At 43.8% G+C, this 27,995-nt stretch overlaps 1 protein-coding gene across 1 annotated transcript; it reads left to right on the forward strand.

The window, feature by feature from the left end:
* Positions 1-15,355: 15,355 nt before the first annotated feature.
* LOC143785476 (gamma-crystallin-3-like) lies at positions 15,356-24,176 on the forward strand. Its single transcript, XM_077274365.1, has 3 exons — positions 15,356-15,448; positions 18,046-18,288; positions 23,853-24,176. Exons 1-3 carry the CDS (start codon positions 15,440-15,442, stop codon positions 24,126-24,128), a joined length of 528 nt encoding a protein of 175 aa, XP_077130480.1. The 5' UTR covers positions 15,356-15,439; the 3' UTR covers positions 24,129-24,176.
* Positions 24,177-27,995: the final 3,819 nt, after the last annotated feature.

A 27,995-nucleotide genomic window follows, 5' to 3' on the forward strand; every position in this document is an offset into this window, starting at 1 on the left:
GGGTACCCATCAGGGCTCGGAAGGTAAGGAGCGCCGCTTGGAATGCAGACTTTGATGGGATGGTCTGCGGTGTCATGTTGCATTTGCAGAGCTCCTGATGTACCTAAACAGTAGAAACCCCCCACAAGTGACACCATTTTGGAAACTAGACCCCCCAAAGAGCTTATCTAGATATGTGGTGAGCACTATGAACCCCCAACTGCTTCACAAAAGTTTATAATGTAGAGCCATGAAAATAAAAAAAAACATATTTTTTTCCACAAAAATGATCTTTTCACCACCAAATTTTTACTTTCACAAGGGTAACAGGAGAAATTGGACCCCAAAATGTATTGTGCAATTTATGCTGAGTAGGCTGATACCCCATATGTGGGGGATAAACCACTGTTTGGGCGCATGGCAGAGCTCGGAAGGGAAGGAGCGCCGTTTTGGAATGCAGACTTTGATAGAATGGTCTGCGGGCGTTATGTTACGTTTGCAGAGCCCCTGATGTACCTAAACAGTAGAAACCCCCCACAAGTAACCCCATTTTGGAAAATAGACCCCCCAAGGAACTTATCTCGATGTGTTGTGAGAACTTTGAATGCCCAAGTGCTTCACAGAAAGTTATAATGCAGAGTCGTGAAAATAAAAAAAAAATATTTTTTCCACTAAAAAGATTTTTTTAGCCCCAATTTTTTTATTTTCACAAGGGTAACAAGAGAAATTGGACCCTAAAAGTTGTCCAATTTGTCCTGAGTACACTGATACCCCATATGTGGGGGGACCACTGTTTGGACGCATGGCTGAGCTCGGAAGGGAAGGAGCGCCGTTTTGGAATGCAGACTTTGATAGAATGGTCTGCGGGCATTATGTTGCATTTGCATTTGCATTTGCAGAGCTCCTGATGTCCCTAAACAATAGAAACACCCCACAAGTGACCCCATTTTGGAAACTAGACCCCTTAAGGAACTTATCTAGATGTGTGGTGAGAACTTTGAATGCCCAAATGCTTCAAAGAAGTTTATAATGAGTCGTGAAAATATATATTTTTTTTTCCACAAAAATGATTTTTAGCCCCCAAGTTTTTATTTTCACAAGGGATAGCAGGAGAAATTGGACCCCAAAAGTTGTCCAATTTATCCCGAGTACGGTGATGCCCCATATGTGGGGGTAAACCACTGTTTGGGCGCACGGCAGAGCTCAGAAGGGAGGGAGCACCATTTGACTTTTTGAGCGCAAAATTGGCTGTGGCGTTTAGAGACCCCCTGATGTACCTAAACAGTGGAAACCCCCCAATTCTAACTCCAACCCTAACCCCAACACACCCCTAACACTAATCCTAATCCCAACCCGATCCATAATCCTAATCACAACCCTAACCCCCAAAACACCCCTAACCCTAATCCCAAAGCTAACCATAATCCTAATCAAAACCCTAAACTGAACACACACCTAATCCTAATCTCAACCCTAACCTCAAAACCTAACACTAATCCCAATACACCCCTATCCCTAATCCCAACCCTAGCCTTAACCCTAATCCCAAACCTAACCCTAATCCCAAATGTAACCCTAATGCCAACCCTAATCCAAACCTTAATCCCAACTCTAGCCATAACTTTAGCCCCAACTCTAGCCCTAACCCTAACTTTAGCCCAAACCCTAACTTTAGCCCTAAACCTAGCCCCAACCCTAACCCTAACTTTAGCCCCAACCCTAACCCTAGTCCTAACCCTAGCTCTAACCCTAATCCTAGCTCTAACCCTAGCCCTAACCCTAACCCAAGCCCTATCCCTATCCCTAGCCCTAACCCTAAGGCTATGTGCACACGTTGCGGATTTTGCTGCGGATCCGCAGCGTTTCCGCAGCTGCGGGTCTGCAGCAGTTTCCCATGAGTTTACAGTACAATGTAAACCTATGGGAAACATAAAACGCTGTGCCCATGCTGTGGAAAAAACCACGCGGAAACGCAGCGGTTTACATTCCGCAGCATGTCAATTCTTTCTGCGGATTCTGCAGCGGTTTTACACTTGCTCCATAATAGAAAACTCCGCAGGAAAAACGCAGCGTTTTGGCCCTGCGGATTTATCAAATCCGCTGCGGAAAAATCCGCAGAGAACCATTCTACGTGTGCACATATCCTAAAACTACCCCTAACCCTAACCCTACCCCTAACCCTACCCTTAACCCTACCCCTAACCCTACCCCTAACCCTACCCCTAACCCTAATTGGAAAATAAAAATTCATACATTTTTTTAATTTTATTATTTTTTCCTTACTAAGGGGGTGATAAAGGGGGGGGTTATTTACTATTTTTTTTATTTTGATCACTGTGATAGGATCTCACAGTGACCAAAATAAAACAAGAGGAAGAATTTTCCTCTGCCGGCCGGCAGATCATGGTGGTCGCGCTGCGCGGGGAGATAGGTGAGTATTGGGGGGCTATCGGGAACCCCATTTCTCTGTCCTCCGATGTGCGATCACATCGGAGGACAGAGAAATTAAATGGCAAATCGCGTTTTTTTTTGTTGCGACCACCGGTAAGCGGTTAATTACCGGCGATCGCAACTCGGGAGTCTGTAAACCCCCCCCGAATCATGTTCTCTGGGGTGTCGGCTACCCCCAGTAACCGAGACCCCAGAGAAAATCCGACTCGGGGGCGCTATTCACTTTTTCCACAGCGCCGTTAATTAACGGCGCTGTGGTTTAAGTACCCTTAGCGGCCGCCGTTAAAAGGCGTATCAGCGGTCGTTAAGGGGTTAAGATTTAAGTCATTTATTTAAGTAACTATTGTGTATATCACTCAACGCTGCTGATACCAAGGGGGTTATAATGTGGCATTAGGGGGTATGAAATGGCATACGCCAATTTATACCCTGGAGTATAAATTGGGCTAAGCCATAATATACTGGGGGTATAATCAAGCCAAGGTCGCTTTAACCCCACGTGTAGTCTGGACTCGGGGTATACTATGGCCTGTTACACCGGCAGTCATCGGCTAAAATCCATCATTCTTCCACCAGATGGAACTGTGAAAACTGAAACCCATTAGTGGTTGCCAACATGCTGCATTCCTTCCATTGCTGGAATGGATTAGGTTAAGGAGGTATTAAGGTTTTTTTTGTAGTCGACAATCCCTGTAAAAAATCTGTTTAATTTTCTTCATAACAAACAAAATAATTATGTGTGTAATAATTATATTATACATAGTATTACATGACATACAGTACCTAATATGCAAATGTTTATCAGGAGAAAAATATTTTTAATTCAATAAAATTGTTTAACAAAAAAGAACACGTTTATTTATTTATTTTTTTTTCTTTTCATTACTACTTTATTTAATCCCTTAAAAGGGACTTATAACAGACAGGTCACCAATTGTTAAAAACTAGCTGTTTCCAGCCAGCTAACGCTCGGCATGCTCATTGCCTTCTAATTAACGCTGCTAGTGATTAAACTAAAGTAAATAATGACAACATTCAATAGCGATTACGCAGGTGGTAAATTAACTTAAAATGAAGTTAATAACAATAATAATAATTAAAAATCAGAATAATACTAATACATTTTATCCACAGTGTAAAATCAAAAGCAAACTGGATTTGTGTAGTAATGTGTGAGGACGGAGCCTCGTGTGGTAATGTGTGAGGATGGAGCCTCATATGGTAATCTGTGGGGATGGAGCCTCGTGTGGTAATGTGTGAGGACGGAGCCTCGTATGGTAATGTGTGGGTACAGAGCCTCGTGTGGTAATGTGGGGGGATGGAGCCTCGTGTGGTAATGTGGGGGACGGAGCCTCATGTGGTAATGTGTGGGGACGGAGCCTCGTGTGGTAATGTAGGGGGGGCGGGATTGTGTGTGGTATTGTGGTGGGGGCGGGATTATGTGTGGTAATGTGTTGGGGGGCGGGATTATGTGTGGTAATGTGGTGGGGGGCGGGATTATATGTGGTAATGTGGTGGGGACGGGATTATGTGTGGTAATGTGGTGGGGGGCGGGATTATGTGTGGTAATGTGGGGGCAGGATTGTGTATGGTAATGTGGTGGGGGGGATTGTGTGTGGTAATGTGGTGGGGGGTGGGATTGTATGTGGTAATGTGGTGGGGGCGGGATTGTGTGTGGTGATGGGGTAGGGGGCGGGATTGTGTGTGGTAATGGGGTGGGGGGGCGGGATTGTGTGTGGTGATGTGTGGGGGCGGAGCTACTGTGCAGGGGGCGGGATTAGCGAGTAATCACGATGCCTCATATACTGTATATAGATGGCATAGCTTCTGTGTCCTGCACTATCATCACATATAGAGTATGTACTTTGATTGGAGTAATAATCTCTTCCCAGCAGGGCTGTGGAGTTGTGGAATTGCAGTGAGTTTTGGTGGAGTCAGAGTCAGTAAAAATGTACCAGCTTTAAATGAAAAATATTATATATGACATTTACATGATGTTACCATTTTACTAAATCTGTTATTACTAAGGAATGGTGCTAGAATGGTATGGGTTCACTTTGGGCTGCTGTCAGTAGAAGATAAGAAGACAGGATTCTGAAAAACAAATGCTGCAGTTTAATGGTCCACGCATTTCAAAGTTTCAAACTTCGTCATCAGGACAAAACCACGGTACCTGATGAAGAAGTTAGAAATTTCGAAACTTGTTGACCAACCTCAGCAATTGATTTTCAGCTTCCTTTCTTATCTTCTACTGATGGCAGCACAGGTGAACCCAAAGCTTAAGTTTTTTTCAGTGGTTGTGTGCACACAACCTTATCAGGTGAGTGCGATAGTGCATATTCTACTCCACACTGTCTATCCAGATAAGACCCTATTGCGCTTTTTGTCCATTCCAGGTTTATTCCTTTTCTGTTGTTACCATCAAAAGTCAGAGTTGATGTTACAGTGTGAAAGCAGGAGTCACAAGCATGATTTACAAACACTACAACCTGTAACATAGCTACCTTGGGACAAAAGGTGCCATGGCCCACCTGAGGCTACTCTTAACATACACTTAACTGTATCATCTTGCACAGCTTGCAGATACAGGAAAGCTCTGTTGTAGAGTAAGGAGAGATGATCTCAGCCATGGCACTACCTCTCTCAGCCACGGCACAATAATGCAATGGCCAAGGTGCAGGCGCATGCACAGGAAGGTCAGAGTCTCAGCGCGGTGAAGTTATCGCAGCATGTTCGGACTCTGACATCCTGTGAGTGCACTGATACCTCTGCCACCACATTGTAAGTAGTGATGAGTGAGCACTAAAATGCTCGGATGCACTTTCTCGTGTCGAGCAGATTGGAATACTTGGGTACTCGACCCCGAGCAACAAGCCCAATGTAAGTCTATGGGAGACCCGAGTATTTTTACCGTGATCCCCCCGGGGGTCCTTTTAAGGTCTAAAAACATCTGAAAATGATGTAAACACTGCTCAAATGGCACAGGAACATCATGGGGATCGCCCCTGAAAGCATTCCTGACTCCTAGTTCACAGCTTTAAACATTTTTTTCTGAGATTCATGCCATTTTTCCCGGTGACACAAAAAACACACTAAAACGAAACCAAAACGGATTTTGCGTGGAACTATGTTAAGACACATCGTTTGCAGGTTAATGTCTTGCCTGTAAGGCCAAATAATTAACCCCAGACCGAAAATTTCCTCTCCCACTTAGGCTTAGTTCAGACGCAGCGTTTTTGAAGCCTTTTTCAACTTTAACATTGCTTTCAACCACTACAAATGCATTCACTGTGAAATGTCATTGTAACATTTAACAACCCTAGCTGGCCATGTGGTGTGTGACACATAAGCAGACCCATCTTGTTTCATATACGAAGGAGGGACTTTTAAAATCACAGAGCCTATTTTTACTGGTGCATCAGGCGGCAATAATCTTCTTAAAGGGACATTATTAAACAGTGGGTCTCCTAAACTGTTGTAGCCTATGCTGCGAGTGGATGGGCTGCCAAGAATTATGACGCACCACAATACCCCTTTCATAAGATGTCCAGGAGGGCCTCCTGAAAAAGTGATGCATTGAATGCAAGGCCTGCCCTGCTACCAGTTCATATGCACGCTGTAGTGTCCACACGGTGCAAGGAATTTAAGAGAGTAAGCTTTAACTGTAGATTATTCGTCTCCTCTTTTCCTCCAGCACACAGCATAACATTTTCTACTCAGGCTAGAACTGAAACTGAAACTCCACATCAACTCCCGCCCTCACTTTCTTAGAAACAGATCTAATCATTATACATTACATCATCCCCCTTTTATATATATATATATATATATATATATATATATATATATATATATATATATATATACAGTATATATATATATATACATACAGTATATATATATATATATACAGTATATATATATATATATATATATATATATATATATATATATATATATACTGTATATACTAACAACCTAAAGCAAATATGGACAATGCAATAACACAAAAATGTCCAAGAGAAACCATATGTCTGTATTGTCTTATTCCTTTTTTTTTAACCTCTTTCTGCCAGCTGACGGAATAGTACGTCAGCTGGCAGAACCCCCGCTTTGAGGTGGGCTCCGGCGGTGAGCCCACCTCAAAGCCGCGACATGTCAGCTGTTTTGTACAGCTGACATGTACGCGCAATGAGCACAAGCAGAATCAGGATCAGCCCGTGCCCATTAACTAGTTAAATGCTGCTGTCAAACGCTGTCAGCGGCATTTAACTAGCGCTCCCGGCTGCACGGCTGGAAGTGCTTGCACCGCTGACCCGTCACATGATTGGGGGTCATTGGTGCATTGCCATAACAACCAGAGGTCTCCTTGAGACCTCTATGATTGTTGATGGCTGATTGCTTTGAGCACCACCCTGTGGTCGGCGTTCAAAGCAACCCTGCATTTCTGCTACATAGTGGTGATCTGTGCTTCACATCTATGTATCAGAGCCGATAGTGTAGTGCATGCTTCTAGCCTCCTATGGAGGCTATTGAAGCATGCCAAAAAATTTTTAAAAAGTGTTTAAAAATATATATATAAAAAAAAAATATATCAAAGTTCAAATCACCCCCCTTTTGCCCCAATCAAAATAAAACAATAAAAAAAAAAATCAAAGGAATCTTCGGCTCTAAAACAGGAGTCTGAACAATATAATCAGAAATTCCCTGTACTGTAGCAGCAAGCTGGTCTACACGAGAAGCTAATTCCTGAACATCCATGCTAACACAAGACTCCTCAGCCACCCAGAGAAAAAGAGGGAAGAAAAGGCACAGCAAACTGCAGAAAAAAAAATGACTCGACACCTTTCTTCCCTTCTTCTGAGATGCATTTAACTCATTATTGGCCAGTTGTACTGTTATGATCCGGTGACTTTGGAGCCGCATGAAACTTTCTCTGGAGTAGGTGGAAACTGTACTGACCGCAAAACCTGAACTAACACCGCAACTAGAAGTAGCCGTGGGGTGTGCCTAACAAACCCTAGACACCTCGACACAGCCGGAGGACTAAATACCCCTATAGATGGAAATAGGAATACTACCTTGCCTCAGAGCAGAACCCCAAAGGATAGGCAGCCCCCACGAAAATTGACTGTGAGTAGGAGAGGAAAGACACACGCAGGCAGAAAACAGAATTCAGCAAAAGAGGCCACTCTAGCTAAATAGGGAAAGATAGGACAGAATACTAAGCGGTCAGTATTAAAACCCTTCAAAAATATCCACAGCAGATAATACAAAAAGTTCCACAATCTAACTTAAGACATGGAATGTATATCTGCAACTCCTGAGAATCCAACATGACTGAGAAAATACTGACGCAATCAAGCTGGACAAAAAAACAATGAATAGCACGGATTTATTAAGCACACAGCATGTGTGCCACAAAAACAAAACCAGACACTTATCTTTGCTGATTTGGCAGCAAGGCGGAAGGAACCAAACAAGGACCAACACCTCCAAAACCATGGACAACTGGCAAGGACTAATGAATCCTGCAAGCCTAAATACCCCAGTCAGAACTGCAATCAGCAGATACACCTGACCAGGACTGCAACTCAGGGACAACTGCATTACCACCTACAACCACCGGAGGGAGCCCAAAAGCAGAATTCACAACAGGGCCCATAAATCCACCTCACACGGGATAACCGAACCGCACCTTGTTAAATTCGCCCATGGGGGGTCCAGGACCTCTCCCCCCATTGAACTGCCATTTACCATTTCCACCGACCTCGAGGACCACCACCCCCACTAAGAATGCGAATGGCCTGACACCTTAGCCATTCATGTCCCTCCACACCTTCAGACTTAATTCAATGCCACTGAGAATAGCCAAACACCACATATCATTTCCCACCGCGTTCAGGTGCACGCCATCAGCTCTCCAGTGAGCTCCTTGACCCGATTCCAAGTCCACATGCCTCAAAGCCAACGCACCGTTCCGAACCATAAACCTTGATATAGCTCTGTTCACTTTGATCCGAGCTCTGTTCACGCCTACAGGGGACATAGCGCCACGCTATACCTTACGCGGGATGATGTCAGACCAAACCAACAATACCTTTGGGAACATGACCCAAAACCTCAGGATATCAAATTTAATATCTTTGATCAGCTCCCTACAAAGTCTTTTTGGCAAATCATTCCCCCCCTAAATGAATAACCACGATTTCCGGCACTCTATCCAACTTAACGAAACAATGGAATTCAGGCAACCATTCCTTCCAAACCGTCCCCCTTCTACCGATCCATGGTAATGCTACTGCCTCTCGGGAAATGCCTAATTGACGGCCATCCGGACGAACCGCAGCACGCAACGCGGCCCAAAAAACGTACGAGTGCCCCATGATCAAGAAGAGCACCGGATCTGCCCCTGCAATAAAGAAAAAAGGCAACAAACAATTAACTCACTCAAATTTCTCAATTTGTTGCCCCACAGGGCCAACGCAACTACTCTGGGAAACAAATGCAGCAGTAACTGGTTATTTGTCCAACCTTCCTCCTTCCACTCCATGGGCCAAGCCGCTGCTGACCAGCTCCCCTTAAAGAAAAGACCAAATCCGCTCTCTTTGACAGCGTGAACCAAGATGCCCAAGGAGGCGGCATATGCAACAGGTTGAATCCACAGAGATCTGCCATTGTACACGTCAAGAAAAGCCGCCCACACCTTCAAGTCATCCCGAAATTCTTTCTTTATTCTGATGAAATGCAAAGGGGACTTTACCCCTAACTGTTTCCAAGGATAGACGTCGACAGAACACTCATCCCATCAGTATAATCCTGCAAGCAAAGTTCAGTTTACTTAACAGCGATTGCAAACCACGTAAGTTTATCTGCTTAACACCAATCGCATTAACCACGTCCTGTCGCAACGCCGTAAGTTTATCTACAGGTAGCCTACACTCCATTGCTACCGTGTCAATTTCAATGCCTAAGAAGCTCAACACCGTCACCGGGCCCACCATCTTTTCTTCCGCTAATGGCACACCAAATTTTTTTGCCATGATTTCCATTGTGTGTAACAAAATCGAGCAATCTGCTGATTCTGCTGACCCTATAAACAAAAAATCATCTAGATAGTGGGAACAAGAACGTATCCCAGACACATCTTTCACCACCCATTCTAGGAACATACTGAAGGCCTCAAAGTAGGCGCAGGAAATTGAGCAACCCATGGGAAGACATCTATCAACAAAGAACCCGCCATCCCAGAAACAACCTAATAAATTTAAACTATCGGGATGAACTGGCAACAAACGAAAAGCGGCTTCGATGTCGGTTTTCGCCAACTTAGCCCCCATACTGCATACTCTAACCCACTCCATTGCTGAATCGAATGATGTGTACATCACTGTACTCAATTTAGGGTCAATGCCGTCATTAAACAAAGTTCCTTTCGGAAATGATAGGTGATGGATCAGCCTGTATTTATTAGGTTCTTTTTTAGGGACCACGCCAAGAGGTGACACCCTTACATTAGCAAAAGGGGGGTCGACACATGGACCTGCCATACTTCTCAGAGCCACTTCTTTGTTCAACTTTTCAGAGACTACTTCTGGGAATTGTAACGCTGATTTCAAATTTTTTCTTTTCAAACAAACTACCTGCTCAACAAAAGGAATTTTGAAACCTTCCCTAAAACCATCGCGCAATAAAGCCGCAGCTGACCTATCAGGGTATCTACTTAGAAAGGCCTCCATCACGACCCACTGCACTGGAGTCACCCTTTTTTTCAGCTGAATCGCCTCCTTTTTGCTTGTTACTTCTGAAGCATTTTGCTGCGCTATACGCTCCCCCGCATGATGAGCAATTGTGTCTAAATTTACACTTGCTACCGAATCTGCATACTCCATCATTAAAGGCAAAGCACAGTCCTTTCTGCAAAGCCGCCGAGTGCCCCGACTGTCCTGAACTCCCGGCGCCCCCATGAAAAGGCTGGCTGGTCTGACCTAAGCAGGACGGGACCATGACTCTCATCCACAACGCTATATCCGTGTGATCCCATCGGATATTCGGCCTAAACGCCTTTCGCTGACTAAACTGTTCGTCATAGCATAGCCATCCCTGTCCCCTGTAGTGTCAGGACTCTGAACATTTTTTACCTTTTGTGCATTACTGCCCTTTTCCAAGATGGCATCTTTGGTCTCATGTGCACTGTGTCTTCCTGCTATAAAACTCCACCCCAGCCTTCAGTCTGTGCTAGAGTATTCTGCCTTGCATCCAGCTCCTGACCTCTGATTACTCCCTGGCTATACACCTGCTCCTGTTAACCTGTGTGGTGATCCTGCTACTCTGCTCTGAGTTCCTGCTGCATACACAAGTTTCCAGTAATCCTCCTTCATCTGCTGTTCGTGTTTACTTCCATCTGCATTTGCTGGACATGTAAGCTGTTTCTGCTTTGCAATAACCTGAGACTATTAACCAGGCCTCCCTGGTTGAGCTAAGATATGATTTGAACTGCCTAATAAGCATATCTATCTGTGCCTGAACTGAGACAAGGATTTATTTGTGTAAAGTATCCTCAAGAATAACTGTGCTTCATAGACTTTCTGCTTGATTGCATTTTCCTCTAAAGTTTCCTATAGACTGCTAAGCTGCGTTTATTATTTGCATCAAGTGTTGTGGACTTGAGTTTCTCTCTGCACTTGTTTGAATCACCGTGTGATAATATAGACTTTACCACTTATAAAACTGTGTCCTGTAGTTGTCTTGTTCCACTCAAAGAGTCTCCTGAGTAATCCACCTGTAATTATTACACGTAGATCCTGTAAGCCTCCCCAATGGCATCTAAATAACAAAATAGAGCCGTACAATTTTCGGGGGCCTTTTCCCCAATCACACTAGCCAGAACAGCGAAAGCTTGCAGCCAATTCGAAAATGATCTGGGAATCAGCTTATATCTCCATTTCTCCTCACCCTCTTTTTTTGAGTCCTCTCTTCTAGGTCTGTCCAAGTTAAATCTCTCCAGGGGTAAGAGAGTAAATATTTCTATGTACTCCCCTTTCCAGATTTTTTTTCTGACTTCTTGCTTCAAGTGCGCCCCTAGCGGGCCCTCAAAGCATGCATAAATCTCCCCCCTAGCCGCATCGTCCAGCCGAGAGACATCCTCTTTTTCTAATTCCTGCGAAGCTCCTTCAACTGACACATCAACCCCTGACCCAGGCCCTACAGACACAGATGTAGCAGCTCCGCCACTCTCCCTTGAGGAGCCCCCATGTTTAACGTAGGCCCTGCACTGCTGGACACCCCCGCAATCTCCACCAATCCTCTAGACCCCTCGGACGACCCCGTATTCCCCAACCAAGCTGCTGATGGCAAGGCCCCCCTGCTCAGCCCGGACCTCCACAACCCCGCTAGCTCACCTAAACCTCTAAGGATTAATCCCATACCCCCACTAGCAACCCTCGAAGTTACATCGGTACTCCTAGTATCAGGGGAAACTATGCCTGGTATATTGACAAAAGGAAAAACATTCTCACCTAGCTGCCTGTTGTGAATTCTGCTCTTGGGCTCCCTCCGGTGGTTGTTAGTGGTAGTGCAGTGGTCTCTGGATTATAGCCAGGGCAGGTGTTTCTGCTTATTGCAGCTCTATTAGGTATTTAGGTTTGTAGGATCCATCAATCCCTGCCAGTTGTCCATTGTATTTTGGAGGGATTGCATCTCTGTCTGGCTCCACTTGCCCTGCTGTCATTTCAGCTAAGATAAGTGTCTGGTTTTGGTTCTCTGTAGCACGCATGCAGTGTGCTTTTATGTGCAGTGCAATCTATTGTGTTTTTGTCCAGCTTAGACTTGTTTGGATTTTTCTGTCATGCTGGTTTCTCTGGAGATGCAGATATACATCCTATGTCTTTAGTTAGATGTAGTATATGGTACATTCTGCTGTGGATTTTTCTAGTGTTTTTATACTGACTGCTTAGAACTCTGTCCTATCCTTTTTATTTTAGCTAGAAGTGCCTCTTTTGCTAAACTCTGTTTTTTCTGCCTGTGTATGTATTTCCTCAAACTCACAGTCAATATTTGTGGGGGGCTGCCTTTCCTTTGGGGTTCTGCTCTGAGGCAAGATAGGATTTCCCATTTCCATATTTAGGGGTATTTAGTCCTCCGGCTGTGTCGAGGTGTCTAGGCCTGGTTAGGTACATCCCACGGCTACTTCTAGTTGCGGTGTCAGTATTAGGATTGCGGTCAGTACAGGTACCACCTACTCCAGAGATAGTCTCATGCGGCTCCAGGGTCACCGGATCATAACAGCTGCCTGGGTGCTGTGAACCCAGCAGCCGAAGATCCTGCTCCCAGACGAAGGTGTCCTGGTTCAAGCCCGGTCTGGTCCATGATGTCTGTCGAGCTCCTGATGGCCGTATCTGGGAAATGCCGTACTAACGATGCCGCCGTCTGAGCTGCCGCTGCTGGTGGAGAATAGTCCGGGCCCGCGTCCTGCTGGCCGCTGGAAGATCTGTGGCTCCTCGCCACCGAAGCATCCCTGGCACCGAAGGGACCAAATGTTGCCTACCAGCCTCCGGTAACCCCTGCCCCCTGCCCGCAGAGGATGCTGATGTGCTGTGACCGCTGATACCGTGCGCTGCTAATGGCCGCACGCTGCCTGCAGGGCTGGCCAACTGCCGCCCGTGTTGTACCTGTCGCTGAGGGGCCCTGGTAGCAGACCCCCGTCTCCTAAGCTCTCTCTGCCTCCCCCCGCTGAGCGGTGCCAGCAGACGTCCCTTAGCTCCACCTTCTCCCAATTCAAACAATGCCATTAACCCTCCCCTCACTTTGCATTTAACCCTTACCGCACTACATTAACTAAAAATGCTCCAGCTCCCCAGGTCCCACGCAACCCCGTCATGGCGGCCTCCCCTTATGTGCGGTGGGCCCCCGGTACGGCCTTTCTGGATGTTGCGAGAAATGAAAGGTGGGTAAATTAGTAATGGAAAATCTCTTTAAATGTTAAGTGGGGACTTAAGCATTATTGTTATAGGGACACAGATTATTTGGACGCTCAAATTTGCACATGGGGCATTATTACATTCTAGGGAAAAGATGTGGACACTATTTTCTAGGATATTTGAACAGGGCATTAATATTTTCCAGGGGGCAATTTTACCATATAGGGGGAATTTTACTTTGTAAGAAGCACAATGGTGGGCATTATTATGTAGGACACTAAGAAGAGTAGGTGCAGTAATAGGAACACATAAGGCAGCAGCTGTATTGGTTTACATTAGGATGAGAAGTTTCTGCAGGTTGGGAGTAGATGGGGAGGGTGCTGGAAATGTAAGGTCAGATGTGTCTTTGTTCTAATCTGGTTTGCCTCACCCTCTCCTTCCTTATTTCCCTCTCGATGTTTGACAGTGTTTTTGTATGATTGTGGATTTCTTTTACACCCATTTGTTTCCCTTTGTGTCTTCACATCAGAGGAGGAATAGCGTTAATGGTATCCTGCTAACTAATCAGGGTGGTTCTTAGGGTATGTGCACACGTTCAGGATTTCTTGCAGAAATTTCCTGAAGAAAACCGGAAATTTTCTGCAAGAAATCCGCATTTTTTTTTTTGCGTTTTTTTTCCGTTTTTTTTGCGTTTTTTTAACATTCTGCAAGCGTAATTAGCTTGCAGAATGCTAAAGTTTTCCAAGCGATCTGTAGCATCGCTTGGAAAACTGACTGACAAGTTGGTCACACTTGTCAAACATACTGTTTGACAAGTGTGACCAACTTGTTACTATAGATGCTGCTTTTGCAGCATCTATAGTAAAAGATAGAACGTTTAAAAATAATAAAAAAAATAAAAAAAATGCTTATACTCACCCGCAGACATCAGATCTCCTCACCGGCGTCCATTCCTATAGCTGATGTGTGCGCGCAGGGCCTTCCATGACGTCACGGTCACGTGAGCGGTCTCGACCAATCACAGGACAGTGACGTCATTCGGCAAGGTCCTTCTCCGCACACCAGCTACAGGAACCAGCCAGCGTGCAGCACAGAGGCGGGAACACTGCGCTGGACATCGAGGGTGAGTATAGGACTGTTTTTTATTTTAATTCTTATTTTTTGACCACTTATATGGTGCCCAGTGCGTGGAGGAGAGTTTCCTCTCCTCCACCCTGGGTACCAACCGCACATAATCTGCTTACTTCCCGCATGGTGTGCACAGCCCCGTGCGGGAAGTAAGCAGATCAATGGACCCCTAGGTGTGCGGAATCCCCGCAATTCCGCATTTTTAATGAACATGTTGCTTTTTTTTCCGCTATGCGATTTTTTCGCGGAAAAAATCGCAACATTTGCACAAAAAATGCGGAATACCTTGTAAATAATAGGAGGCATATGTAAGCGTTTTTTTCGCGTTTTTATCACGTTTTTATAGCGAAAAAACGCGAAAAAAACGCTAAAAATCCTGAACGTGTGCACATGGCCTTAGGGTAAGACAGGGATAGGAATGTGATCGCTGCCTGAGGGGAAAGAACCCTTGTAGGGATGCTAGAAAGCTTAGGGTGGTGCAGAGCAAGTTTCAGTGGTGCCCCCTTGTATCCTTCCCTAGCAGCAGAGCTTCCTTTCCCTTCTATCTCACCGTGCGCCATCTTGCTTCTGGTAGAAGCGTGACAACAACTCTACTTGCTGCGATATACATGTATATGATAACCTGGGTAGGGGTTAAGTACATTTTCACCAAAGCAAAATAATAGATGGATAGCTCCAACAGAGAAATACATGTTACACAGAACACATTCAGTTTTTTCTATTTATTTGTTGTATACCTTTGAATATGGAACTCTTAGTAAGCAAATGCAGACAATAGTCTCTTGTAATCACAGAATAGTCTAAAGCACAATAAATGAAAGCGCCATATGTTTACCTTACTAAACACAAAAACTGTTGACATAAGACTTAATGTATGCAGACATCAGCAGTGGAAGGTGTATATAAGAGCCCTAGACATTTGTTAGCAATCATTAAGCACTTAAACTAAACCATCCACAGAAATGGGAAAGGTATGTAAATTATATTTTACGTATTTTTGTTTGATTTAGTGCTGATTCTTCTATTAAATGACATCCCTTTACATGTCATCCCTTTATAATTTTAAATCATTATTGGGTGTTTTAGAGAAACACATTTTTTGGAACTGCTCCCCACTCTAATCTAATCTATAGGGTCCTGAACAGGGACTTCTTTCTAGAATTTCCCCTGAATTCCCTAACGGAGTATTTGAAACTGGGTTGTATAACCCAAAAAAACCCATTTATCACCAATATAGGAGTGATCAGAGACATGTCCAATGATCAATCATTCCAGTCTCTTGATTACTACAGCCAATCATAGACATCCGCAGTCAAGTGACCAAGTGCCATTGCTTCTTGTCTTGGTACAGACTACTGGAGTGGATTGCATTAAATTCACAGATATTAAATCGAGTGAGTTTCCAAGTCTATATACCCATTTAACTTAATAAGTAACATTAAAGGCTTGTTTGGCCTTAGGGTACAAGTGTACAAGTCTGCAGTAACTTTATGTGACTGCAGACTTTTGAATTCACTGCCTTCTGTATTATAGGTACCTTCACACTGAACGATATCGCTAGCGATCCGTGACGTTGCAGCGTCCTGGCTAGCGATATCGTTGAGTTTGACAGGCAGCAGCGATCAGGATCCTGCTGTGCCATCGTTGGTCAGAGCAGAAAGGCCAGAACTTTATTTCGTCGCTGGATCTCCCGTAGACATCGCTGAATCGGCATGTGTGACGCCGATTCAGCGATGTCTTCACTGGTAACCAGGGTAAACATCGGGTTACTAAGCGCAGGGCCGCGCTTAGTAACCCGATGTTTACCCTGGTTACCAGCGTAAACGTAAAAAAAACAGCAGGTGACGTCACCGCTGTGCTTTCCGGCTGGCGCTTACACAGTGCAGAGAAGCACAGCACCGGGGGACAGACACCGGAATGTAAGTATGTAGTGTTTGTTTTTTTTTTACGTTTACGCTGGTAACCAGGGTAAACATCGGGTTACTAAGCGCGGCTCTGCGCTTAGTAACCCGATATTTACCCTGGTTACCAGGGGACTTCGCATAGTTGGTCGATGGAGAGCTGTCTGTGTGACAGCTCTCCAGCGACCACACAGCGACGCTGCAGCGATCGGGATCATTGTCTAGATCGCTGCAGCGTCGCTAAATGTGATGGTACCTTAAGGATTCTCCACTGTTGGTGTCAGGAGCAGGCAGTCATGTGACCGCAAGGATGTGATTTGCATACTTCTGGTTACATTCTGAGAAAACATGTTCAACCTTGCTCAGTATATTTGCATTGAAGGAGGCTGAGCATGTCTGTTAGGTGTCGAGTTCCCGCCGCTGCACAGGGGGAATCTCGAACCATGTCCGCCTCGGTCTCCTATTCTCCTCCAGCCGTGGTGGAGCCTGCTCGGCGGAGACGTCAATCCCAGTGTCTGGGTCAAGCTGATACTGTGCAAATGGTTACTTCTGCTTTTCCAGGCTCTGCCTTTGTGGCCAGTGCTGGTCAGCAGCGAGCAGGTGTTTCTGGGACTAAGTCCTGCTTTTCCCATACTGAGCATGCCCACGGGATGACCTCCCATTGGAGGTCGGGGTCACATGCTCAGGTCCTGTTTTGGCTCCTATTGGACCATTAGGAAGGTCTCAGAGAGCTACTGCTATAAAAGGTTTGCATGGCCGCTCGGCCATGCTCTAGTGTAAACTTGCTAATGTGTGTGTGGATGTATGCCTGTCAATGGATGAAAGCATTCCCATCCCTAGTGTTGTTGCCTGCTTGCGAATGGTGGATGCTACCTATTGCCAGACAGTGCTACTCTGCACATCCAGCACACATTTCAGCGTCTCTCAGCAACGACCGCCAGTGCTGTGCCGTGCGCTTAGCGCTCTTTCCTTGCCCTAGTTAGGGTGGTTAGTGGCGTCCGCCAGAGCGGCAATGTACGCACTCTTGTGTGGTAAATTATTAGTTCAGGTCTATCCCTGACACCACAGTAGCGGTGCCGAGCGTAAGAGGTCTAGAGGAACCCTTTCCCCGTGTCTTGGGACAGAGTTCTGTGACTCTTTACTTGCGCTCTCTCTGTGGTATCGCAGCCCTGTGACGCAACAGGGTTTGTTTCCTTCATACTGGGTGATGCTAACCTGCGTGTGTATTCACATTATACCGCCATCTAGTCCGCCATTGCCGAGCAGCAGGTGTCCTTTCTGCAAGGTGGATCCCAGACTGCGAACGCACCTCATATTCTTTCTAATTATTATTTGGTGTGCTCCGACAGTCCTAACATCATCTAGTCGACATGTGACCGACCTCATGTATACAAATCAGATTATTGCGGTCATGCGTCCAATGCTCCAGGCGCCAACACTGGAGAAACCTCATGGCATGCAGGGAGCACACTGTGAGGATTCACAAGTCTACAGTCATGTACAGTGACTGCAGACTTGTACCCTAAGGCTGAGCAAACTATTTCAATTTAAAAATGTTAGTCCCACAGAGAAATTCAGTATAAAAAGTTGTTAATATACAACCAATTTGGCTTTTGACTATAACACAAAACAAAATGCAATTAATTCTTAAACACTGTCATCAACAGATCATCTTCTATGAGGACAAGAACTTCCAGGGCCGCTCCTATGAGTGCAGCTCCGATTGCCCTGATATGACTTCTTTTTTCAACCGCTGCAACTCTATTCGAGTAGATAGTGGAAACTGGATATTGTATGAACACGCCAACTACAGGGGGAGCCAATATTATCTGAGAAGAGGAGACTACCCTGATTTTCAGAAATGGATGGGATTCAATGATTCCATTAGGTCCTGTCACCTGACTCCTCAAGTTAGTATCTGAAGTAGTATAAGTAAATATACTGTATTTATATGTTATTGCCACGTTAATGCAGTCACCAGGCAAAGTGTTAATGCCCAGGTTACATTTTGCACTACATTCAAGAGAATGTGGCTGTTCCTTTTATTGAAGAGAGGGATGGTGGAACTTTTGCAGGCATGTGTTAGGCTACGTTCACATTTGCGTTGTGCGCCGCTGCGTCGGCGACGCAACGCACAACGCAAACAAAAACGCAACAAAACGCATGCTAAAACGCTGCGTTTTGCGACGCATGCGTCCTTTTTTGCTGAAAGTTGGACGAAAAAAAAATGCAACTTGCTGCGTTCTCTGCGCCCAACGCTTGCGGCCAAAAAAACGCATGCGTCTCCAAACGCAGCACAACGCATGTCCATGCGCCCCCATGTTAAATATAGGGGCGCATGACGCATGCGGCGACGCTGCGGCGCCGAACGCTAATGTGAACATAGACTTAGCCTTTATGTGGGGCTGTTATTTTTATTTCAGTCCACAGGATAGTTTTGTATCAAAAACATTTTCTATGCACAAATCCAAATGAACACTGTAGATATGACTAACACTTTTCGGGTCATTTTGATTGATATTCTATGGTATAACAAATACAGGGTATGTAGGAGTTTTGTGCCCACTACTGTTTTAAGAAGTTTGAGTGATCACTGTATGAAAGCTATATATTTCACTTATTTTCATTATTTTGCTGGTATTGTTTAAAAGGGATTGTCCAGGATATTTTTTTTTTATTCTTATTACAATAAATGTTCCAAAATAAAAATGAACTAAATTCACTTGTTAAATTAACTGCTACTCTATCACCACTGCTCTGGGTGTCCCTCCTGGTTCTTACATTGTCATGTGCTTATGTTCTGTGCTTGAGTATCTGTTTCATCTGTCTGAAAGCTGTAAGTTGCAGCACTAATAGTACTCGACCAAAAATGATGTGCCATCACTATAAATAGTTTATTCCTATGACTCTTGATAATATTTCACGCTTTTGTGTCTCAGGAATTGTGCATGAATTATTTTATTCAGAGCCAGGAGACAATTTCCCATCACATGTCCTCAGGTCTGTTTCTCCAAGACAGATAATAAGTAGTGATGGGCAAACCCGAACAGTAAAGTTCGGTATCCGTACCGAACACCTACACTGTGTTCCAAATTATTATGCAAATAATATTTCCTCATATTTTCTCTAAATTATCTATCTGAATTGCAGTCATAGTTATTTTCCAGTCATCTACTATTCTAGTATAATTGCAATGTTTTGGAACAAACTTCCTATGAATACAGTATCTTTTTTAAAAAAAATAAACACTCAAAATGCATGTTCCAAATTATTATGCACAGCAGAGTTTTCAACCTTTTTTATTTTATTTTGAACAAAAAAATGGTCAATTGTAAAGTAATAAGCATTATCAGCTTATTACAAAATGAAATCAAACAGTTTTCAAGTGAAAACTTTATTCTAGGTGATGCTACATTTGCACATAGGACCCCTTGTTCGAAAGAAGCTTCTGAACTCTCTCGTCCATTGAATTTGTCAGTTTTTGGATGTTTTCTGCTTCAATTGTTTTGCATGTGGACAGAATACCCTCCCAGAGCTGTTGCTTAGATGTGAACTGCCTCCCGCCATCATAGACACTCCTTTTGATGATGCTCCAGAGGTTCTCAATGGGGTTGAGGTCAGGGGAAGATGGTGGTCACACCATAAGTTTGTCCTCTTTTATGCCCATAGCAGCCAGAGATGCAGATGTGTTTTTTGCAGCATGAGACGGTGCATTATCATGCATGAAAATGATCTTGCTGCGGAAAGCACGGTTCTTCCTCTTGAACCATGGAAGGAAGTGTTGTTTTAGAAACTCCACATAGATTATGGAGTTCATCTTTACCCCTTCAGGGATCATAAAGGGGCCGACAATCTCTCCCCATGATTCTAGCCCAAAACATTACTCCACCTCCTCCTTGTTGGCGCCTTAGCCGTCTTTTCATGGGGTGTCCATCAACCAGCCATCCTCCACTCCATCCATCTGGACCATCAAGCGTTGCACGGCACTCATCGGTGAACAAAACAGTTTGGAAGTCAGTCTTCATGTATCGTTTGGCCCACTGGAGCCGTTTCTGCTTGTGTGCAGTGGATAGAGGTGGTCGACAGGATGGCTTACGCACAGCTGCAAACCTCTGAAGGACCCTGCATCTTGTTGTTCTGGGGACGTTGGAGGCACTAGCAGCTTCAAAAACTTGTCTGCTGCTATGACAAAGCATTTTTGCAGCTGCTCTTTTAACCTTACGCAATTGCCTGTCCTCAATTTTTCCTTATCAGCACGCACACGTGTGTGCTGGGAATCAGCTACATACTTCTTGATTGTGCGATGATCACAATGAAGTGTCTTGGCAATGTTGATTGTAGTCATGCCTTGACCTAAATACTCCACAATTGTTGCTTCTCAGCAGCCGACACATCCTTTTTCTTTCCCATTTTGGCAAAAAATGTAGGCTGCTTAATAATGTGGAACAGCCTTCTTAAGTAGTCTTGCCTTTATTTGGACACACCTGCCAAACTAATTTGCACAGGTATCTGGAATTGCTTTCAGTGATATAAAGAGCCCTGACACACATCACCATCAATGAGTTTAAATGACAAACAAAAAAATTCTAACCTTATCACTCCTAAACTCTTTGTGCATAATAATTTGGAACACAGTGTAGTGTCTGTGCACGGACTCCTAATATGGCTTTCTATGTAACAGTGCGAGGATCGCTACCGCCGGTCAGAAAGCTGAGATTGCCATGCTGTCAGGTGACTGCATCTGAGCCAGCAGCTGTGATCAGCCTTAAAAAGGTTACAGCCTGTCACAGGCGTTGCAGTTCACAGTATTAATCTCATGAGAATATTGCTGAGGTGGCTCTTACGGTACCTTCACACTGAACGATATCGCTAGCGATCTGTGACGTTGCAGCGTCCTGGCTAGCGATATCGTTGAGTTTGACACACAGCAGCGATCAGGATCCTGCTGTGCCATCATTGGTCGGAGCAGAAAGTCCAGAACTTTATTTCGTCGCTGGACTCCCGCAGACATCGCTGAATCGGCATGTGTGATGCCGATTCAGCGATGTCTTCACTGGTGACCAGGGTAAACATCGGGTTACTAAGCGCAGGGCCGCACTTAGTAACTCGATGTTTACCCTGGTTACCAGTGTAAATGTAAAAAAAAACAAACACTACATACTTACATTCCGGTGTCTGTCCCCCGGCGCTGTTCTTTCCTGCACTGTCAGCGCCGGCCAGCCGTAAAGCAGATTACAGCGGTGACGTCACCGCTGTGCTTTCCGGCCGGCGCTCACAGTCAGTGCAGGAAAGCACAGCGCCGGGGGACAGACACCGGAATGTAAATATGTAGTGTTTGTTTTTTTTTACATTAGCACTGGTAACCAGGGTAAACATCGGGTTACTAAGCGCGGCCCTGCGCTTAGTAACCTGATGTTTACCCTGGTTACCCGGGGACCGGCATAGTTGGTCGCTGGAGAGCTGTCTGTGTGACAGCTCTCCAGCGACCACACAGCGACGCTGCAGCGATCTAGATCGTTGTCTAGATCGCTGCAGCATCGCTAAATGTGACGGTACCTTTAGAGCAGGCGAGGCTGATAAGAGTATTCAGCAGCTGGCTCCTGTGCAATAAATAAATTAATTAAAAAATTAAATGAGGTCTCTTCTATCTTTAATAATCAAAGCAGGCAAAACCAGCAGCAGCTGGCTGCAACCCCCAACAATCAGCTTTATATTGGCTGGTTATCAAGAATAGAGGGGTCCAACGCCATTTTTTAAATTAGTAAAATAAATAATTTTAAAAAAACGGAGTGGGGTCCCCCCATTTTTGAAAAGCCAAGCTAAAGAAGACAGCTGGGGGCTGATATTCTCAAACTGGAAAGGAGCCATGGATATTGGCTGTCCCCAGCCAAAAAATAGCAGCCTGCAGCTGCCAAAGTATAACTTTGTTTTTTATTTTTATTTCAAATAAAGGTGTCAATGTCTTTATCTCAATTAAAGGGCTTTATTTTTGCTGTTTTATTAACAGTCTAACTATCAGGTTAGTAATGGGGGGTGTCTTTTAGATGCCTCCCCATTACTAACCCTTGGGCTTGATGTCAGCGAACATAAAACAGATGACATCAACCCCAAACCTATTACACCATTTGCCACTGCAAAAGGGTGAGAGGGAAGACCTGGGGAAAGTGCCAAAATTGGCACATCTAATAGATGCGCCTTTTTTGGGGCGCCTATGGGCTGCTATTATAAGGCTGAGGAGGGTCAATATCCATGGCCTCTTATCAGTCTAAGAATACCAGCCCCCGACTGTCTTCTTAACTTGGCTGGTTCTCAAAAATGTGGGGTGACCTCAAGCCGTTTAAGTAAAATATTTATTTCAATAATTTAAAAAAAATGACATGGGACTCCTCTATTCTTGATAACCAGCCAATATAAAGCTGACAGTTGGGGGTTGAAGTGGGTTTGTTTTGCCTGCACTGATTATCAAAAATAGAAGAGACCCTCAAGTCATTTTTTTTATATATTTATTGCACAGGCACCGACTGATGAATAATCTCACCAGCCTAACCTGATCTCGCTGCTAACAACGACAGCAGGTGTTCACTGATGAGAGTAGTGCTCTCATAATCTGACGTCTGTGACTGGTGATAACCTTTTTACCACCTGTCAGAGCTGCTGGTTCACATGCTGTCATCTGACAGTGTGGGAACCGCAGCTCTCTGACCGGCGGTAATGACAGTTACTGCAGATTAGAGCATGTGTTTGCCATGATGTCACGCAGATGACAATGTGGCAAATGATGAATGTTCAAGCCCCAATTCAGATGAATGCAGTCCGGGTTCGTGTTCGAGTTTGAGTACTGTTCTGGTTACCGAACCATAAAACTATTTTTAAATGATCAGAAGAATGCGCCAGACCCGAACATCCACAGGTTCGCCCATCACTAAAAATAAAACTTCTTTCTCAAACCTTGTTTCAAAGAAATGAATTAATGAACTACCATATATAGCTAATTTTATGGGCCTGAAAGTTAGTCTTTCAGTTTTTTAATCTGCATCTAAATAAGCACAGGTCCTTGTAGAAGCCAAAGTTTGTAGAAAACATTCTTTAAGCTCAAGTCCAAAGAGGTGCTTTACGTATCATGAGTGGGGACACATAGTCTAGATATTTCTTACCATAGTTTCTCTGGCTAGCTCAGCACTATCAATCAATGCAATAGCGGGAGAAGACAGCTGACAGAACTCTGGGATGATGGGTCCTCTGGACTACAGACCTATCCATGACGCTTTGAGAATCTCTCTTGCATTTGAGCATAAATAATGTTTTCTTTGAAAACCATCCAGTGTATTTTTATTCAAAGGGTTTTGCCCCTTTTAACACAAAGTTTCCTACAAGGACTGTGCTTACTTTGATATGTGTTTTGGAGCAGACAGATGGGTAACAAATAAAATTTTTTATGTTTAATTGCTTATATTTTTATTTTATTTTCTTAAAGCACCGTGGTCCATTTAGAATGAGGATATATGAGAAAGAAGACTTTAGAGGCCAGATGATGGAGTTCACTGAAGATTGCTTCCATGTGTATGAGCAGTTCCATTATAATGACATTCACTCTTGCAATGTGCTTGATGGACACTGGGTTTTTTATGAGGAGCCCAACTACAAAGGACGCCAATACTATCTGAGACCTGGGGAGTACAGGAGATATAATGACTGGGGAGCTTCAAACTCCAAGGTTGGCTCCTTCAGGAGAGTCCAGTATATTCAATAAACAGAATCAATTTGATACTTACTATTAATAAAAAATACAGTTTGCAAATACATTTATCTCTGTTACTTTTTGTACTAAGTGTGAGTATTGTGTCTAACTTTATTTAACACAATTAGTGATGGGTGAACCCATGGATGTTCGGGTCTCTCAGGTTCAGCCGAACATCTAAAAAGAAGTTAGGTTCACGTACCAAAACCGGACCCCATTCAGTTGAATGGGGCATCTGAATATCCATTGTTTGCCACGCTGTCATCTTCATGACAGAGTGGCAAACATGGGCTCTGATCGGCGGTAAGATCATTTCCACTGGTCAGAGAGCTACAGTTCCCATGCTGACAGATGAGAGCATGATCTAGCAGCTGTGAACCGCTGGTCACAGGCCAACAAATATATTCAGGACTCCAGGGTAAATGCAGAAAAACATAAATCATGTTTTATTAACATAGGTACATTCACTGTGTATAAACGTGACGTTTTGGCCAACACTAGGCCTTCATCAGAAATAATACTCAGTTCTTGGTGACGACAAAAACAGGTCGGATGTAGCAGAGCAGTGGAGTCTGAGAAAAGTGTGTTGCTGCACTGTGGATAAAGCACAAAAGTGCTGGGTATGAGGCACCTGTGTTAATAAAACACGATTTATGTTTTTCTGCATTTACTCTGGAATGCCGGATTTATTTTTTGGACTATTTGGGGTGGAATCCTATTCATGCACCCTTTTAGTGGAGTGCCGAGCAGCCTTATTTGACACACTAGTTACAGGCATCAGCTGATTGGAGAGTACTACTCTCATCAACCTTTACCTCCTGTTGCTGATAACAGCGAGAGCGGGCCACGCTGATAGAAGTATTCATCAGCCAGCGCCTGTGCATTATAAATAAATAATAATTAAAAAAAGACATGGGGTCGCTTCTATTTTTGATAACCAGTGCATGCAAAATTGACAGCTGCAGGTTGCAACCATCAGCTGTCAGTTTTATCATGGCTGAAGAATAGAGTGGACCCATGGCATTATTTTAAATTATTTATTTAAATAGATAATTAAAATAAAAAAGGGTGTGGGGTCCCCCTATTTTTTTTTTACATCCAGCCAAGCTAAAGCAGACAGCTGGGCCCTGGTATTCTCAGATTGGTAACAGCCCATAGATATCGACCCTCCAGTCTAAAAATAGCAACCTGCAGCCACCCCAGAAAAGGGGCATTTATTAGATGTGCCAATTCTGGTGCTTTGCTCAGCTCTTCCCACATGACCTGTGGCCATGGTAATTGGAGTAATGGTTGTAGGGTTGATGTCAGCTGTTTTATGTTTTAAGACACCCCCATTATTAACCCCACAGTTAGATTGTAAAAAAAAGTCACAGCCAGAATAAAATCGCTAATTGAAATAATGACACCGACTCCTTTATTTGAAATAAACATAAAAAGCACAAAAGATGAAAAAAAAAGTCAGCTCACCTATCCAGACAACTCCACATCCAAACCCGCACAGAAAAGAAAGAGCCGAGCAGCTAGTTCAAAGCAATCCACGCATGAAGAGTAATCCAGCGGGGAGCAGATACTTCCATAAAATGCAACATTTATTCATTAGTGATGAGCGAGTATACTCGTAGCTCGGGTTTTCCCGAGCACGCTCGGGTGATCTCTGATTATTTGTTATTGCTCAGAGATATAGTTTTCATCGCCTCAGCTGCATGATTTACGGCTTCCAGGTACGCTGAATACATGTGAGGAATGCCTATTTGTTATGGAATTCCCACATGTTTTCAGCGTATCTGGAATCCGTAAATCATGCAACTGAGGCGATGAAAACTATATCTCTGAGCAATAACAAATACTCAGTATACTCGCTCATCACTATTATTCATTCATAATTAAAAATGTATTCCAATGGTGTACTATAAAAAATGCAGTGAACATCAACACATTACAGCATGTAGCATTATAGCAACATAAGCCTCATAAGCCTACGCGTTTCGACAAACGTCTAATTCATGGCTTGTGTGGATATGTACTGGGAAGTTCTTATAGATCTCTGGGTGGGTTCACCCAGCTTGTTTCAATCAGGTTAATGACCTTAAGGGAGATCGTTGCAACAGCTGCACAAATACTTCTTACAGATAAATGACATGCTAGACATATAAATCAAGAAAATTTACAGACATAGATCCATATTCAATACATGAGATTAGAAACAAATGAGAGATACCAATTGGAAATGACATCATGGAAATATATACAAAAATTAGTGTTGTAGAATCAAGTCCTGTCTATAGTTCAGACCATGCGGTATTCTTGTAACAAGTGAAAAAATCCAAAAGGACTCCCTATTTAGTAATTTTTAGCCCATATGACACAGTTACAAAAGACTTTACTTTGTCTGCAGCAAACTTACTGAACCATAATTATTTTAATTTTGACAACCGTTACTTTTTACAGAGAACTGAAGTTAGTAAGGGGGCAAAATTTTCCCCAAGTCTGGCTAATTTGGTCATGGCAAGATGGGAGGAGCTATATTAATATAATGATAAGAATCCTTACAAAAATAACATAATCTGGTTCTGCAGATTTATAGACGGCCTCCTGTTTGTGTTGAAGGGGACCCAATCTGAAGCCATTGATTTTGTTGAGTATTTGAACACTAATAATTTTAGTTTAAAATTTACATCCCATTTGATGTTAATAACATTAACTTTCTGGATTTAAAATTGTTAGTGAATAAGGATAAATCTAAAGTTCAGGTTGCACCATGCAGAAAACCGACGGCCAGTAACAGCATTTTGGCAGCAAATTCATGCCATTCTCTGCAAGTCAAATACAACATACCTTTTGGAGAATTATTAAGAGCGAAACGTAATTGTTCAGAATTGCAGACTTATCATGAGGAAAGCAAAAAAGTCTGTGACAGGCTGGCAGATAAGGGATATCCAGATTGGATCCTTATGAGAGTGAAGGCTAGGATCCATGGTATAGACAGGAAAACCCTTTTATCTAAAAGGAGAAACAATAGTAATAGGAACAACAAGGGAATGGGGAATATAACTTTTTCTACAGATTTTAGCCCGCAGTTTGGTGAAATAACAAAAATCATTAAAAATATATCCCTTTTATGGTCTAAAAGCATCAGAAAATGATGGGAACAGTGCTCAAATGACCCGGGAACATCATGTGGAAGACCTGGAAGCATTTCTGACTCCTAGGTCACAGCTGTGACCAATGTTGTCAGAGTGTGACGCCACTTTTACAGGCGCACACTAAAACATACAAAAGTGAAACCAAAATGGATTTTCCTGGGAAATATGTTAAGAAACATCCTTTCTAGGGTAATAAATGTACCTCCACCACATTGGCTATGTTCACACGTAGCACTTTCATGCGTTTTTCAACTTTAGCATTGCTTTCAACCAATACAAATGCATTCACTGGGAAATGTCATTGTAACATTTAACAACCTTAGCTGGCCATGTGGTGTGTGACACAATCATCAGACTCATCTTGTTTCCTTTCTGAAGGAGGGACTCTTAAAGTCACAAAGCCTATTTTTAGAGAAGCATCAGGCGGCATTCATATTCTTAAAGGGCCATTATTAAACAGTCGGTCTCCTATGCCGTTATTGCCTATGCAGTGAGTGGCTTGGCTGCCAAGAATTACAACACACCCCAATACCCATTTCATGAGAGGTACAGGAGGGCCTACTGAAAAAATGTTGCATTGAATGCAAGGCCTGCCCTGCTATCAAGACATATGCACCCCAAAAAGCCTTTGAACCCAGATACTGGATGGCCACCGGAAAACCCACTCGACAGCCTTCAGTTGGTCCTGCCAAACAGTTTCCTTATGCACTGAATGCAAGGGCCACCTTGACCCAAA

The sequence above is a fragment of the Ranitomeya variabilis genome, chromosome 7, assembly GCF_051348905.1.
Source record: "Ranitomeya variabilis isolate aRanVar5 chromosome 7, aRanVar5.hap1, whole genome shotgun sequence".
NCBI classification, from domain to species: domain Eukaryota; kingdom Metazoa; phylum Chordata; class Amphibia; order Anura; family Dendrobatidae; genus Ranitomeya; species Ranitomeya variabilis.

Excerpts from the sequence above, each read along its gene's own strand:
- LOC143785476 (XM_077274365.1), top strand. Across the intron at positions 18,289-23,852 it reads CCTGTCACCTGACTCCTCAA|CACCGTGGTCCATTTAGAAT; the intron begins GTTAGTATCTGA and ends ATTTTCTTAAAG.